This window comes from Sus scrofa, chromosome 6, assembly GCF_000003025.6.
Source record: "Sus scrofa isolate TJ Tabasco breed Duroc chromosome 6, Sscrofa11.1, whole genome shotgun sequence".
Lineage (NCBI taxonomy): Eukaryota > Metazoa > Chordata > Mammalia > Artiodactyla > Suidae > Sus > Sus scrofa.
This window is the reverse complement of record NC_010448.4, coordinates 63,869,699-63,885,580: the sequence shown is the minus strand read 5'-3', so window position 1 is coordinate 63,885,580 and position 15,882 is coordinate 63,869,699. Positions and strand designations below refer to the sequence as shown.

General features: G+C 56.5%; 1 protein-coding gene across 6 annotated transcripts in view; it reads left to right on the top strand.

The window, feature by feature from the left end:
- GNB1 (G protein subunit beta 1) overlaps nt 1–15,882 on the top strand; it is a 90,360-nt gene that overhangs the window by 71,934 nt on the left and 2,544 nt on the right. For all 6 annotated transcript variants that reach the window (XM_021097493.1, XM_021097491.1, XM_021097495.1 and 3 more), the window contains 5 exons: nt 4,906–4,969; nt 5,786–5,948; nt 12,611–12,677; nt 14,341–14,542; nt 15,182–15,398. In XM_021097493.1, coding sequence (XP_020953152.1) covers nt 4,906–4,969; nt 5,786–5,948; nt 12,611–12,677; nt 14,341–14,542; nt 15,182–15,398 — 713 coding nt within the window. The remainder of the gene's footprint in view (nt 1–4,905; nt 4,970–5,785; nt 5,949–12,610; nt 12,678–14,340; nt 14,543–15,181; nt 15,399–15,882) is intronic.

The following is a 15,882-nucleotide window of genomic DNA, read 5'->3' as shown; positions in this document are numbered from 1 at the left end:
AGTGGGTTAAGGATCCGGCGTGGCCGTGAGCTGTGGTGTAGGTCGCAGATGCGGCTCGTATCCTGCGTTGCTGTGGCTCTGGTGTAGGCCGGCAGCTACAGCGCCGATTAGACCCCTAGCCTGGGAACCTACATATGCCCCGGCAAGTGACCCTAGAAAGAAAAAGAACAAGAAAAGAAAAGCTTGGGCAGACGGTCAGGTGTCTGCGCGGGCCAAGCACAGCATTCTCTGCCGGACTTGCACTTACCTGTCTCGCTGGGACTCCCTATCCGCCGTCCATCTACAGGCCTCTCAAGCTCCTGTCAGCTCTGCTCCCTCCCCCACATGGTCCTGCCAGCTCCACTGCTCAGGCCCTTGTCACCCTGACCTCTCTCTGCCACGGCTCCTCCTCCTTCCAGCCTGTTCCTGTGGTTCTTGGTCCACAACCCATGTCTCCTGGTTTCGGGCCCTGGTGCAGGGATCAGCAACCCTGCTCCATGCCTTGGGGAGGCGTAGAGCAGTGTACCAGGGCGGGCCCAGTCTGCCAGCTGCTGTCCCCAGCTCTCCCCCAGCTGCCTGCCCCAGCCCGGCGCCTTTCTTGCCTTTCTCGCCTCCCTTCTCTCCCCTCCCTCCCTTCTTCTCCCCTCCACTCCCCTCCCTCCTCTCCCCTCCCCTCCCTCTTCTCCCTTCCACTCCCCTCCCTCCTCTCCCCTCCCTCCCTTCTTCTCCCCTCACCTCCCTTCTTCTCCCCTCACCTCCCTTCCTCTCCCCTCCCCTCCCTCCTCTCCCCTCCACTCCCCTCCCTCCTCTCCCCTCCCTCCCTTCTTCTCCCCTCCCTCCCTTCTTCTCCCCTCACCTCCCTTCTTCTCCCCTCACCTCCCTTCTTCTCCTCTCACCTCCCCTCCATTCCCCTCCCTTCCCTCACCTCCCCTCCCCTCCCCTCCTTTCCCTCACCTCCCCTCCCCTTCCCTCCTCTCCCCTCCCCTCCTCTCCCCCCCTCCCCTCCCCTCCCTCCTCTCCCTTCCCCTCCCTCCTCTCCCCTTCTCTCCCTTCCTCTCCCCTCCCCTCCCTCCTCTCCCCTCTCCTCCCCTCCCTCCTCTGGGTGGCCGTCTCCATCTCTCGCTCACTCACCCCATTGCTCATCAGTCTCCCCTTCTCTGCCCTCCCCATTCTGCACCCATTCCCCTAACCTGCGGCATCACTGAGATGAAATCCATTCAGCTGTGTTCTGTTTCTTTCAGGGACTCCTCCGAAGTCTTTTTCTTCTACTTTCCCACCCAAATAAGTAAAATGCTGTGTGACTTTGTGACTGTAACATGTTCTTTCAAATACATGATTCTTCAGATGCTTTTCTTTTTTTTTATTTCTTTTGTATTTTTTGGTCATGCCTGCAGCATGTGTAAGTTCTTGGGCCAGGGATTGAACCCGTGCCATAGCAGCGACCCAGGCTGCTGCGTGGCGAAGCCAGATCTTAACCTGCTGTGCGCCACAGGAGAACCCCTCGGGTTCCTGCCTTTGAATAGCATTGCTTTCCTGTTTAATTGTCAGAGAGGAATTTTCTGCTTGGTTTTTTGTCTTTGTTCATGAAATTAAATTGCCTGCTTTAGAGTGTAAACAGCCAGAGAACAAAAGATTCTATCTTTAGATTGTTCTATACAGTATCCCTTGTAATTCCAAATGCAAATGAGTGCGAACAGAGATCATTCCAACGATGGCAGTCAGCAGAACAAAAGAGGGAAAAAGAAAAATGCCTTTTCGCCTCAGTCCACTGGTGAGCAGATAGAGCCTTACCTCTGGGGTTTTTCTCCCTCTGTGGGAACACGGGTATCCTGGTTAGACAGGGTGGCAGGCAGACAGGGCTGCAGCCAGGTCACCCACGGAGCCCTGTGGCTTTCCTGGCCCCTAAGCAGTGTGCTCTCCTGCAATAGCTCTAGCCTGGGGAGCAGGGAAGGCTTTCCACGGAGGTGACACACCACCGGTGCCCTGAAAGGGGACCGAAAGCTGCACCCAGGGAACTGAGGCAGGTGTCTGGTCAGAGCTGGCAGAAGGGCTGGCGGCCCCAGGCCACCCAAGTGGCCTGGCCACCACTGCAGGCTGTCTGTTCCATGTGGTTCAGACATGAATTGTGCCTTGAAAGCCCCCTGGTCAGAGGAGCAAACGAAAGGGCACAAACAAGCAGCACCAAGTTCAGGGTGGTGGTCACCCTGTGCTGAGGGTAGTGGGTGTCTGGTTACTTGATTGCTGCTCTCCAAACACGGCAGTTGTGCCGCCCTCATAGGAGGGCTCTATTTGAGAATCCCCAACAAGGAACACACAGACCTATACCGGGAAGCACTTCTGTTATCCAGAGGCCATCAGAGACTTGTTTTGTCTAAATAGCCGTGGCTTTCCAGAGAGGTAAATTTTTGCCTCCTTAAAGCCCCAAAAAAGCTTTACAATTTTTGGATGTCCCTTTGCTTAAGGCATCTTCATAAACAACCTCTTTTTCATGACTGAAGGGTGTAATGTATGAATGCCAGTTATTTTATCACATGGTGTAATTCGTGGACACTTCAGACTGTTGCGCTGATGAGCAGTCTGTCTCTCAGGACCCTCGGAGACACCGCAGCGGGTCTGTGTCTGCGCCTCGTCAGTGTGTACTGTGTGCACACTTCGTTACCTCCACCGATATGCTGCTGTAACACTCTCGTAGTCTTTTTTTTTGTCTTTTTGCCTTTTCTAGGGCTGCTCCCATGGCATAGGCATATGGAGGCTCCCAGGCTAGGGGTCAAGTCGGAGCTGTAGCCGCCGGCCTTCACCAGAGCCACAGCAGTGCAGGACCTGAGCCGTGTCTGCCACCTACACCGCAGCTCATGGCAACGCCTGGATCCTTAAGCCACTGAGCAAGGGCAGGGATCGAACCCACAACCTCATGGTTCCTAGTTGGATTCGTTAACCACTGTGCCACGACGGGAACTCCCACACTCTCGTACTCTTAAAGCCTCCTTTGTATGGCATTCGAGAGCCTCTCTCGGGTATGTGAGTTCATGTTAAACTTTGTCTCCCCTGTTAATTTTTTTTAAATTTTAATTCTTCTTTTTTGGCTGCTCCACAGCATATGGAGCTCCCAGGCCAGGGATCAGATCCTGGCCTCAGTTGCAACCTAAGCCACAGCTGTGGCAACACCAGATCCTTCACCCACTCACTATACCAGGCTGGGGATGGAGCCGGCATCCCAGCACTCCCAAGGGGAACTCCATGTCTCCCCCTTTTAAAGTCTTACTGGAGTGTTATAATCGAGAGCAAATCACAGCTAACCCAGGAGCTTGAAAGCCTCTGTCCTCTGGGCGAGTGAGGGACTTGAGGCCTTCGCGCCTGGACCTCTGCTCAAGGCTCCCGGGAGCCCAAGGCTTCGTTCCTGGCTCTCAGCACTGGGTTCGGATGGTGGTAGGTGCTTCGGGATAGCCGAAGGCTCTGGGAGGCAGAAGGAACCCAGTTCTCCCAACGTCGCCCTGCCTGGGATTAAGCGGCGTGTCTTCTCTCACCTTCTGAAGGATCAAGGGGGGCTGCTTAACACCCTCTAGCCCCTGGTCGAGTCAGCAGATATTAAGCTTTCTGCCCAGGCGATCCCGCAGAGGTGACCCTCCCAAGGATGAGCTTCTCCACGGGGCTCTGACGTGCCGCTGCAGCCACGCCGAGCAGTGCAGAGCCGCAGAGTGAGCCCGATGCGAGGCCGCAGGCACCTTCGACGTGCCGGATGTGTTTACAACCGAACCTCGACGCGAGAATCCGCGTCCAAAAGCAGCAGGATTGGAGCCTTCCTTTAGTTCTGTGACGAGTTTCAGAATAGGCCACGCTAAAGCATTTTCAGCCCTAAGCAGCCTCCGTGCTGCAAGCGGCAGAACCAAGTGGAGGAAAAGTGGGGGTTGCCAGAGAGTCAGGTGATTTTCCTCCAGGTCTCCATCGGTTCGGGACGCCAGATGTGCTCGTGGCCGAGAGGGCTGACCCTGGTGTGTGGGTGGGTGAGCTCTCCGAAGCCAGCGCTGTCTTTCTTGTTTACTGTGCTGACCCCTCTGCCTGGGGTCACGGGGAGCCTTCCTGCGGGTGCTCGCCAACCGCGGTCTGGAGAACAGAGGTTCTTGGGCTGTCCTGAGTAGCTGTGCTCTTCAGGATGTACTCCCACTTGAAATTCCTTTGCCCGTTTGTCAGGCTTTCCTTTGGCGGTTTCCTGCTTAATCCTGTAAATACGGATGGCACCTTTTCAACACACAGATCTCAAACGTAGGACCATTGACCAGAGCAAGAAAATGGCATGAGAAACACAATAGTTCCTGGTCTCTCTGGACCCGGCACAGTCGCGCTTCACTTTGTCGTCTCTGGAAAGCTTTAGGTGGAGAGGGTGCCTCCTTGCTGTTTCTAGCGGGCCTGGGTCCCAGGTTCACTTCAGTTTGGGACACTGTCCTGGGGTTGTTGTTTTGTGCATGTGTGTGAGGATTGTCGCAAGGTTTGAGTATCTGAAAACATATTAGTCCTTTTTCTTAGGCTTTCTGTGTGTCAGAATGGGACAGAAAGCTATAGACTAAGTCTTTTATACTACCATTGGCTCATGAAAGACCTCTGGGGCTCAGACCTGATTGATGGTGAAGAGAAACGGAACGGAAGCAGGTGCGGGAAGTCAGCTTGTCTTTTCTGAGCAAGCGGCCTGGGTGCTGCCAGCAGAGAAGCAGGCTTTGAATCTCACTAGGGTCAGTGGGCACATTTACTTCTAAATGCTTTCGACATTGGCCTGACAACTGTACCTTCTTTCCCTTACAACTAAGCGTGCTCTGTCTCGAGCAGCTGTCCAGGTGATGCGCGTGTCAGTCACCCCACGTTCAGTCTCCCCTTGGCTCTGCGTGGCTTCCGTGCTGCGGTGCTGACACGCGTGCTCTCGTCTCTCTCCCGCAGGCTTCTCGTCAGTGCCTCACAGGACGGGAAGCTGATCATCTGGGACAGCTACACCACCAACAAGGTAGGCCGGCCGCACCCCTGCCTGCAGAGGCAGCCCCGGGCTCGCTGCACAGGACGCGGCGGGCCCGCCAGCGCCGCTGTGGTGTCGAGTCCCAAAGGTCCTGTGGCAGCCGCACGGGGCAGGTGGAGGGAGCCTGGATTCCAGTTTTAGCTCAAGCCGGGAAGGTCTGCGTTTTAGTTGGACATACAAAACGGAGCTTTGTCTCTGGTTACCAGTGTTTCAGGAAGTAACCTGAAAGACATTTCGACGTGTAAATTAAATTCTTTAAAAGATTTAGCCCAAGATTGTATCACACTGAGTGAAAAAAGGACCGCCGTTGGTCTAAACATGTGTAACAGATACAATGCGGTGGTATCTTACTGGAGAATACCCGAGGAGATTCCAGCACTTGCAGCACCTGTCTCAAGCACAGGATCAATTACAATAACATCTAGCTCGATTACTTCAATACAAAAGACTTCATTTTGTAAGTGAATTTTGCGACAGTTTGACAGGCCCGTGAAATGTTTTCCGTTTACTCTCGAGTTTTGATTTGGAGGCTGTGCCACTCTTACTTAAGAGCCTGCCGAATTGTATGCTGTGACTTTCACAAAACGGTAGACGGAAGTGGTGCTCACTGCATTTCTGCTTCAGTTACTACGTTATCTGACTGGCCACACGTATAAATTAGTCTCAGAATAATTTTGGCCAGTTTTGCTGGGTCACCTGCTATGCGATGACAGTTGAAGACCAGCAGCAGAGTCCTAGTGTCAGCTGTGAATGACTGGGGGTGTGTGACCTTGCGCGTGCCCGCATCGTGTGTCTTCTGTCATCTAGGTCCACGCCATCCCTCTGCGCTCCTCGTGGGTCATGACGTGCGCGTATGCGCCTTCTGGGAACTACGTGGCCTGCGGTGGCCTGGATAACATCTGCTCCATTTACAATCTGAAAACTCGCGAAGGGAACGTGCGTGTGAGTCGGGAGCTGGCCGGACACACAGGTGCGTGTGCTCGTCCCCGGCCTCCAGGCTGTGGACACGGGGTGCGCGGGCATGGTCAGGCGCCTCGGGCACTCGCCTCTTCTCGCCAAGCGTTCAGTGAGATTGGTCCCAGTAACAGCCAGAAACAGTGTGAAAGAGGGAGTCCAAGGCAGGCCTCGGTGCACCTTGACCTGTGAGAAGCCTTTGAATTGAAGTGGCCGTAGCATGTGCTTTCCAAGGATCCCGGGGACTTAGGGCACCCTCGGGCGCTGGGAGCCCCGTGTCTCCCTGCTCACAAAGTGTAGTTCCCTCTGTCCTCTCGTCCTAAACCGGCTCGCATCTTGAGTCCCGTTCCACGAGAATTTCCTAACCTAAACACACGTGTACACACATGCACACATCTATCCACAAACATCCTTACTGATTTTTTTTTTTGGTCTTTTTGCCTTTTCTAGGGCCGCTCCCGCGGCATATGGAGGTTCCCAGGCTAGGGGTCGAATCGGAGCTGTAGCCGCTGGCCTTCACCAGAGCCTCAGCAGTGCAGGATCCGAGCCGCATCTGTGACCTACACCACGGCTCATGGCAGTACCGGATCCTTAACCCACTGAGCAAGGCCAGGGACCGAACCCGAAACCTCATGGTTCCTAGTCGGATTTGTTAACCACTGCACCACGACGGGAACTCGTGGTCTTTTTTTTGAAGGGCCACACCCTCAGCATATGGAGGTTCCCAGGCTAGGGGTCTCCGCCACAGCTACAGCCACAGCCATGCAGGATCCCAGCCACATCTGCGACCTACCTCACAGCTCACGGCAGTGGGGACGGGGATCTCACTGAGCGGGGACAGGGATGGAACCTGCGTCCTCATGGAGACCAGTCGGGTTCTTCCTGCTGAGCCGCGACGGAGCCTCCGTCCTTGTGATCATGTGAGACCTCCTCCCCCCAAGGACTCGGGAGAGAGCCCGGGACTGACGCCTGTGGACAGCGTCAGCTCGGCCCGGGGCTGTCATTCCACCGGGCGTCCCTGTTTAGTTACTGTCAGTCACAAAAGATGTAGGCTTTCTGAAAAAAGCAGGTCTCTGATACTTTGCTTCTGTGGCTGTGCTCTCAGTTCAGATTATTACCCCTGCTGGGCTCCTGCGCGCCGCACGCTCCCGAGGGTCATCTCGTTAGCAGTGCTTTTGGCCCCGACAGGTGGTCTCTTCAGCTCGTCTTCACCAGTGAAAGAGTCTGCCCTGGAGGTCCTGCTGCGGTGCGGCGGGATCGCTGGGACGCGGCCTTGACCACTGGCCAGCGTGGCTGCAGCTGCAGCTGCAGTGTGGGTCACGGCTGTGGCTCGGATCTGATCCCTGGCCCAGGAACTCCACGTGCTGCAAGTGTGGCCAAAAAAAGGAGGGGAAGAAAAGTCTAGGCGTTCCCGTCGCAGCTCAACGGTAACAAACCTGAGTAGTGTCCATGAGGACGTGAGTTCAGTCCCTGGCCTCGCTCAGACGGTTAAGGATCTGGCATTGCCGGGAGCTGTGGTGCAGCTCACAGATGCAGCTTGGATCCCTCGTTGCTGTGGCTCTGGTGTAGGCTGGCAGCTACAGGGCCAATTCAACCCCCAGCCCGGGAACCTCCGTATGCTGCAGGTGTGGCCCCTAAAAAAAAAATCTGTCCTTTGTCCTTTTAAAGGTAGACTGTATTTCATGACTTCTGTCTCACATTATTTCCTGCCTTCTGCTTACTCTACGGTCACTTCTTTGTAATTTTCTAGGTTTTTAGAAGGCCTTGGGCCGTCCTTCTTTTTCAGATGCATGTGCTCAAAGCTATAAATTGTCCTCCAAGTGTGGCTTTAGCCATGTTATTATCACTCAGTGTGAAACATTCCTAATCCCTTTTGGTCATTTAAGTGTTGCTTAATTTTCAGGTAGCTGAAGTTTTCATAGGTAACTTGCTACTGATTTCTAACTAAGTGCCTCCTGTTTGGAGCACGTGTCTTTAACCTACCTGGGGACTTCCTTTCGGGGGAGCAAGTGGTCCGACAGCCACAGGCCGCATGCAGGAGCCAGGCTGCCGGGCAGGTTCTCAGCGTGGTCGTCAGGATTTGCCGCTGGGGTCTTCTCTGGCTTCGTTTTATTTCTGTCAGTTGCTAAGGCGGGGCGGTTAAGGTCCCTGAGGATATGGCGTTCTCCCTTTCTCCCTCAGTTCTGGGAATCCGTGCCTCGTGTGTTTTGAGCTCTGTGAGTGCACGCGTGTGTGCGCGTTGGCTGTCGTGTCTTCCGGAGGCGCTGACCCTTTCTCCGCAGTGTGGAACCTCTGCTGGAAGCTGGCTTTACCTGATGTTCTTGTGGCCGCTGCAGCCTTCTTATGCTTAGTGCCTGCACAGTTTCCTCTTTCCCGTCTGTTTCCTTTCAGCTTAACTGTAGTTAGAAGTAGCGTCCCTTAGAGACAGCATACAGTTGGCTCCTGCTGTTTATCCATTCTCAGTGCCTCTGCCCTGCAAGTGTGTGGGTTCGTTTCTGCTCCCCACCGTGTGGGGACAGTGGGTTTAGCTCCCTCACCTGTGACGTGCTCTCCTTTCCTGCCGCCTCTCGGGTTGCCTGATGGTGTCGAAATTTAGTTTTCTCTCTTGGATTGTTTGGGTTACCTTCTGGCAGTGGTTTTTCGTGGCTTATGTGGGGATTGCCCTGTACATCCGTACCCTTCTCACGGTGCACTTGGAGGTAACATAGTATCTATTTACATAAGATGCAACCCCTGTGCTGCCGTAAATGCCCATTTTCTGCCCTTCCTCATTCTTGACGAGGTTTTCATAGCTCTTGCATCTATGTGTGTTTAAAGCTCTCACAACATACTGTTATTTTCTGAAAGCGTCTCAGCTCCTGAAGAAATGTGCCCAGGCTTTTGCACTTCCTCGGACCTCGAGCACTCCTCGTGTGCACCCTTCTCCTCCCGAAGGCACGAGCTTTCCTTTGGGGGCCCCCAGTCCTCATCGTGGCTGCACATCTGCTTGCAGTGGGCCCTCTGTCCCCTTTATCTGGAAACGTCGATTCTTCTTCTTCCTTTTTTTTTTGTCTTTTCCAGGGCCGCTCCCGTGGCCAGGCTAGGGGTGGAATCGGAGCTGTAGCCACCGGCAACGCAGGATCCGAGCGCATCTGCAACCTACAGCACAGCTCACGGCAACGCCGGATCCTTAACCCACTGAATGAGGCCAGGGATTGAACCCGCAACCTCATGGTTCCTAGTCGGATTCGTTAACCACTGTGCCACGACGGGAACTCCAACATCTAGGACTTTGGAATGGGAATCCCGGACTTGGTGAGCCGGGTGCCGGGCAGGCTCCTGAAGAAGCGGCGCTTTGTCCCGCCAGGCGGCAGCCAGGCCAGTGGCCCTGCTGTCTTGACCGAGTGCTTTAGACAGATATGTGGGCAGTCAGCTGTGTGGTTTTTAGGGCCTCCTGTGGCTTTTGCCTTTCGAGGTTTCTTCTTTCACTTTCTCGCTGTGCTTGCCCAGAGGCCTCTTTCCTGGCTCTTCAAGAAGCTGGGGCCACAGGCCTGACTTGTGAGTGTGGCCCTGTGGTGGCCGGTTGCCACAGGTGGGCCCTGCCCCAGAAAAAGACCCCCCCAGTGCCTTTCTTGGCTTCCGCGTACAGGCTTCTTTCAGGCTGTCTGCTTCCAGCGCTTTGGCACTTGGCCTCCCGTTGGTGCCCAGCTCGTGGTTGTTGCTGTGAGAAGGTTGCTTCCCGGGGCAGGACGTGCTGCCCCCTGTGGGAACCCAGCCAGGAGCCGACCTCATGACCCCGGGGGCTTCAGGAACCACCGAATGTAGCATCAGCGAATTATTTACCACCAGAGACTGTGTATGGGCTTCCTTTTTTTTTTTTTTTTTTTTTTTTTTTTGTCTTTCTGCCTTTTCTAGGGCCCCTTCCGCAGCATATGAAAGTTCCCAGGCTAGGGGTCTAATTGGAGCTGTGGCCGCCGGCTTACACCACAGCCCTAGCAACGAGGGATCCGAGCCGCATTTGCAACCCAAACCACAGCTCACGGCAACGCCCGATCCTTAACCCACTGAGTGAAGCCAGGGACCGAACCCGCAACCTTATAGTTCCTAGTTGGATCCGTTAACCGCTGAGCCACGACGGGAACTCTTGGGCTTCCATTTTTAATTGAAATTTTTAAAATTTTACTTCCTTCACATATCAGGAGATTTAACTTCTTGGGAGTTGAGAGGTGGTGTTTTTGTTAAACATGTGGCCTAGCAGAACTATTTGTGCCTTTCTTTGGATATGGCACGTGATTTTTAGCTTCAGGTCAGCAAGAGGTCAAATATGATCTGCTCGCAGTAGCCTCACGATAGTTAGGAATAAAGGCGTGAACGCGGAGTGGGTCCCACAGACCTGAGGAGCCGCCGTCTGCCGCTTGTCGCAGGCCTCACAGGCGTCGCCGTGAGCTGTGGTGTGGGTCGCAGACACGGCTCAGGTCTGGCGTTGCTGTGACTATGGTGTAGGCAGGTGGCTGCAGCTCTGATTGGACCCCTAGCCTGGGAACCTCCACATGCCGCGGGTGTGGCCCCAGTAAGAAGAATAAAAAAGTAGTGTAGGAGTTCCCGACGTGGCGCAGTGGTTAACGAATCTGACTAGGAACCATGAGGTTGCGGGTTCGGTCCCTGCCCTTGCTCAGTGGGTTAACGATCCAGCATTGCCATGAGCTGTGGTGTAGGTTGCTGACGCGGCTCAGATCCTGCGTTGCTGTGGCTCTGGCGTAGGCAAGGGGCTACAGCTCCAATTCGACCCCTAACCTGGGAACCTCCATATGCCGTGGGAGCAGCCCAAAGAAATAGCAAAAAAAAAAAAAGTAGTGTAGTGTTTGGGGAGTTCCTGTGGCGGCACAGCGGAAGTGAGTCCGACTAGTATCCGTGGGGATGCGATTTCCATCCCTGGCCTCACCCAGGGGGTTAAGGATCTGGCGTCGCCGTGAGCTGTGGCGTAGGTCGCAGGCGTGGCTCAGATCTGGCGTTGCTGCAGCAGCTATGGCTCTGGTTGAACCCCTGGCCTGGGAACCTCCATATGCCTCAGGCGCGGCCCTAAAAAAAAAGTAGTGTTTGGATACAGTTGCCCCCTCAACCGTCAGGGATTTGACCGGATCGACGCACTTCCGTGTGGATTTTTGTCAATAAATGTAATAGTCCAGGAACCGTGCTTGTGGGGCATCAGCACCTCTGCCCACCCCCAGCATTGCTGGTTTTGAATGCGCCTGGCTCGGGTTCCCGGGAGGCAGCCTTGAGCAAGGCTGAGAGCCGGCGCATGGGGCACAGGCTCGCCCACATGTCCCTTGAGTCCTGTGGCCTCGACATGGCCTCCGGGAAGCGCTTGGCCCCATGTCCTCTTCTAGGCACGAGTGGGTGTTTAGAAACAGTCATCTCTCCGTGTTTTCTGTGGGAGACACAGTGGAGTGACAAGCGTGACAGATGCCTTTTTCTCCTGTGTCCTTACGTTTTCCACGTCAGCACCCTTTCCCGGGTGTCCTCTGTGTGTGCGTTTTATTTGGATTCACACAGTGTCGCACGCGGCTCAGGTGTGGCCTGGAAAGAGAGGTTTCTGAGCAGACCTGGCAGGTGTGCCTTTCCCTGGCAGGAGCCCGGCCAGCAGAGGTCAGGGGCTGCTTTGCCACTGTCACCCACCTCCTGGGGACAAGTTTGCTTGCCTTGCATTTGGAGCTGTCAGGGTCCCTCAGACTGGGGCAGAAGCTGCCGGCTGATTAAGTAGCAGTCACGTGTAGGCAGTGCAGAGTGTGGCCCTTCCTGATTCCAGAGGCTGACCAGGCTGGGCATCCTGTCCTCAGGGCCTCCCTCGTGCTCAGTGGGCTGGGTGGGGGCGCTCAGGCCACCAGCCTATGTCCTCGCTGACTCCTTCGCCACAGTGCTGCCCATGGAAAACAACCCAGCGGGTCTCTGGCTCTGGCCGTGCCTTCCCGGAGGTTGAGGCCCCTGCAGCCCCGTCTCTGTGCCTCCCGGACGCAGACGGGCTTGCTCCCCATTCTCACCCTCCCCCATTGGAGGGGTCCAGGAGGCGGAGATGCCCCTTTCACCCACATGTCCAAGGGCTCAGAGTGCTGCCCCATGGAGGCGCGAGGGTGGAGGACAGGAGGGCGGGGCTTCCTGCCCGCACCTGTGCGCTGCGCTGTGCAGTGCTGTGCCAGGGCTGTGCTCACGGCCTCCCCCTCTGGCTGGAGGTCCAGTCCTCAGATGGGGGTGCACCTGCTTCTCCAGGCTCTGACTCTTACCTCGCGTTGTGTGTTGACTCTGCTCCTCTGTTACTCTTCTCTGTGCAGGGCCAGGGCCAGGCAGCGGCTGACCAGGCATTTGTCATCCGCTGGCCGTGAGGCTTCTAGCACATGCACTCTACCAACTTATTTCCTTTTTTCTTTTTATTTTTCAGGGGCGCACCCGTAGCATATGGAGGTTCACTGGCTAGGGGTCGAATCAGAGCTACAGCTGTCGGCCTACACCACAGCCACAGCCACATGGAATCCGAGCCGCTTCTGTGACCTACACCACAGCTCACAGCACCACTGGATCCTTAACGCACTGAGCGAGGCCAGGGATTAAATCTGTGTCTTCACGGATCCTAGTCGGGTTCCTTACCCCTGAGCCACAAGCGTCGCGGGCTGGCAAGCTGGGCCGTCACGTGGATCTCTTTTCCAGGTTACCTGTCCTGTTGCCGTTTCCTGGATGACAATCAGATCGTCACCAGCTCTGGAGACACCACCTGGTGAGTACATGGGCACCTTCCCTGCCTCCCCCGTAGCTCCAGGAGACTCAGACACGGGTGGCAGTGAATGTCGGGTGAGTTTCTGATGCTCTGTGTAGATCCTCAAGCTCGAAGGTCCGTTCTCAAGAGCAGAGGACTGATTTGTGGTGGATGTGGCGCCGTGAGCTTTGTTTCCTCCCGCATGTTTTACTGTGGAGGCAAAACGCTCAGGAGCCCACCTGGAGTGGGGGTGCTGTCCTCCTCGCTGGGGACTCAGCGCACAGCTTAAAAATAACAGGTGTGGAATGCCTGGCATGGTGCAGTGGTTGGCGAACCCGACTAGGAACCATGGGGTTGCAGGTTCCATCTCTGGCCTCGCTCAGTGGGTGAAGGATCTGGCGTTGCCGTGAGCTGTGGTGTAGGGCAAAGATGCAGCTTGGATCCCACTTTTCTGTGGCTGTAGTGTAGGCCGGCAGCTGGGGCTCCGATTCGATCCCCAGCCTGGGAACCTCCATGTGCCATGCGTGCGGCCCTAAAAAGACCAAAAAAATAGGAACAGGTGTCACAATTTCTAGTGAATTCTATCAGACTTCTTACGTTTTAGTGTTTCACCTTTGTTGATAAAAGACCACTAAATAAACTCAGTACTGGAGTTCCCTTGTGTCACAGCAGGTTAAGGATCTGGTAGTGTCACTGCAGTGGCTCGGGTCACTGCTGTGGCATGTGTTGGATCCCTGGTCCAGGAACCTCTAACACGCCAAGGGCGTGGCCAAAAATAAATAAATTCAGTACTGTTTTCACTTGTGGCACCACAGTATCTCATTTTAAATGATCATATGGTTGAGCCACTTTAGGCTTACTGTCCTTGTGGGGTTTTCTGGTCTTGAGGCCTGATGTGGTGGCCAGGAGCCAGGAGGCCACATGGGGAGGGACAGTCCCCAGCCCAGGCCCTGTCGCCCTTCTCCAGGTGGTCCTGTCTTGTAAGGTGTCCTCTCTCTGTGTGTGTGCTTCAGTTCACAGAAGATTTATAATCTACCTGGACTGTCAGTTGGGGAAGGATTTCTTTATTAGCAGATATTTCTAAAAGCCTTTTCCTTCATGAGTGATGGTTTCCAGGCCCTGGGGAGAGGACCCTGGCACCTTACATCTGGATTGCCAGGCTGCGGCTCGCGTTCTGCCTCTGCTCCCGGCAGTGCCGCTCTTTGCAAGTCGAAGCGCAGTGTCAGCGCACCGCCCCCCGCTGCTGCCTCCTGTCACCTCTCACGCCCCAGTGGCTGCACATGCTGAGGCCACAGGCTACCAGCCTTGCTCTGAACTCTTGTTTACTGGGCACGTCTGCATGTCCTAGCCTGTGGGACCCAGAGGGCACAGAGCTGGCAGCAGCACACAGAACCCGTTTTCTGCCCAGCCTGGGGCGCTAGCTCCTCGCGGCCCCTTGCCAGCCCCTCCTTTGTTGGTGGTGCAGCGGGCGTAGACCTCACCGCGACGGTAAAGCTGTGGCTATGCCCTGGTTGGTGCTATGTGTGCTTGCGTTGCAATAACCCTGCCAAACAAAGTCCAGTTACCGAATGTCCCTCTCCCTGAAGGAAATTGCAGAGGCCGGCTGGGGTCCTGGGAGTTGGAGGGCAGTGTGCGGGCGGCCGGGGTGAGGAAGTGGGGTGACTGCTGTCATTGCTATCCCCAGCGCTCTGTGGGATATCGAGACTGGCCAGCAGACGACCACGTTCACTGGACACACCGGGGATGTCATGAGCCTTTCTCTCGCTCCGGACACCAGGCTGTTTGTCTCTGGTGCTTGTGACGCTTCAGCCAAACTCTGGGACGTGCGAGAAGGAATGTGCCGGCAGACCTTCACCGGCCACGAGTCCGACATCAACGCCATCTGCGTGAGTCCGGGTCCGCGGTGAAGGCTGGGGCCCCCGCCAGCCCGTAGCAAGTTCAAGGGCTCCTTGTGAGCCGCAGGACACGCCGCCAGACTGTCAGGTGCTTCTGGGGTTAGAGGGGCTCCTTTTCTCAGCAAACACATCTACTTTCCAAAAACTCCCTGTGGCCAACTTAGACGTGACCGGATCTGTCCTGCCACGCTGTGCCCGTGCACGGACGGCTCCCCTCCCCGGCCTGGACAGTGCGTCTGCTGCGCGGCCTCTCCTGGCCTTGAGGGGAGCCAGGCCTGTGGGCACAGCGCTGTCAGCAGCCCTCGCTGTGTGGTGGCGGTTGGGGCGTCGCCGTCAAAGGAGCCTCCCTCCTGGCCCCTGACCGAGGGGCCTGGTGGTCGGCCTTCCTTCCTGAGGTCAGCCAGCCAGCCTGTGGTGCCCGCGGAGGCCCGGCCTCGGGGACAAGTGCAGTCTTCCTGTGCCCTCGGAGAAAACGAGGGGTGGTGGACGGTGGGCTTGGGGAGGAAGGCACACCTGCCCACCGCTCTGTGCAGGTCCCTGCCCTGGGCCTGCCTGCCCGCGGGACCCAGCCCTGCCTCCAGGCTCGCCTGGCGTGCGCATGCCCACTTTCCGTGTGTGCGTTCTCCGCAGTTCTTTCCCAACGGCAACGCCTTTGCCACTGGCTCGGACGACGCCACCTGCAGGCTGTTCGACCTCCGCGCGGATCAGGAGCTCATGACCTACTCCCACGACAACATCATCTGCGGGATCACCTCCGTCTCCTTCTCCAAGAGCGGGCGCCTCCTCCTCGCTGGGTACGACGACTTCAACTGCAACGTCTGGGACGCCCTCAAGGCCGACAGGGCAGGTAGGTGGCTGCCGGGGCCTCCCCGGCCTCCGGGGCACTCAGGCGGGGTCTCCCAGAGGCACAGGATCTCCTGACACGTGGCCAGCAGAGGGGTGGTGGCAGGGCCAGCCTTGCTCCCTCCTTCCCGTCGTTCGTGTTGGGGCACGAATCCAGGCAGGCATCCCCCGCCGTGCCCGCCAAAGCAGAGCCCAGTAGAGGCAGGCGGGGGGCCGTTGACGCGTGTATTCGGGGGCAGGTTGTGCGGAAGGTGGTCCCAGGGCTGAGGAGGGACCCTGGGGCCAGAAGTTGAACGGCGGCTCTTAGCCGGCAGTGCTTGCAAGGGTGGAGGGCCAGAGCGGGGCTCCCGCCTGTGGCTGCCCCTCTGTGTCGAGCCCCCACCGGTCCCCCAGCCCCTGCACCAACACTGGTGAGCGTGCAAGGTGGGCAGGGCCCCCTGAGGTTCCAGGCCTCAGATTCCCCCTGCCCAGGTGATTACCCACCAGGC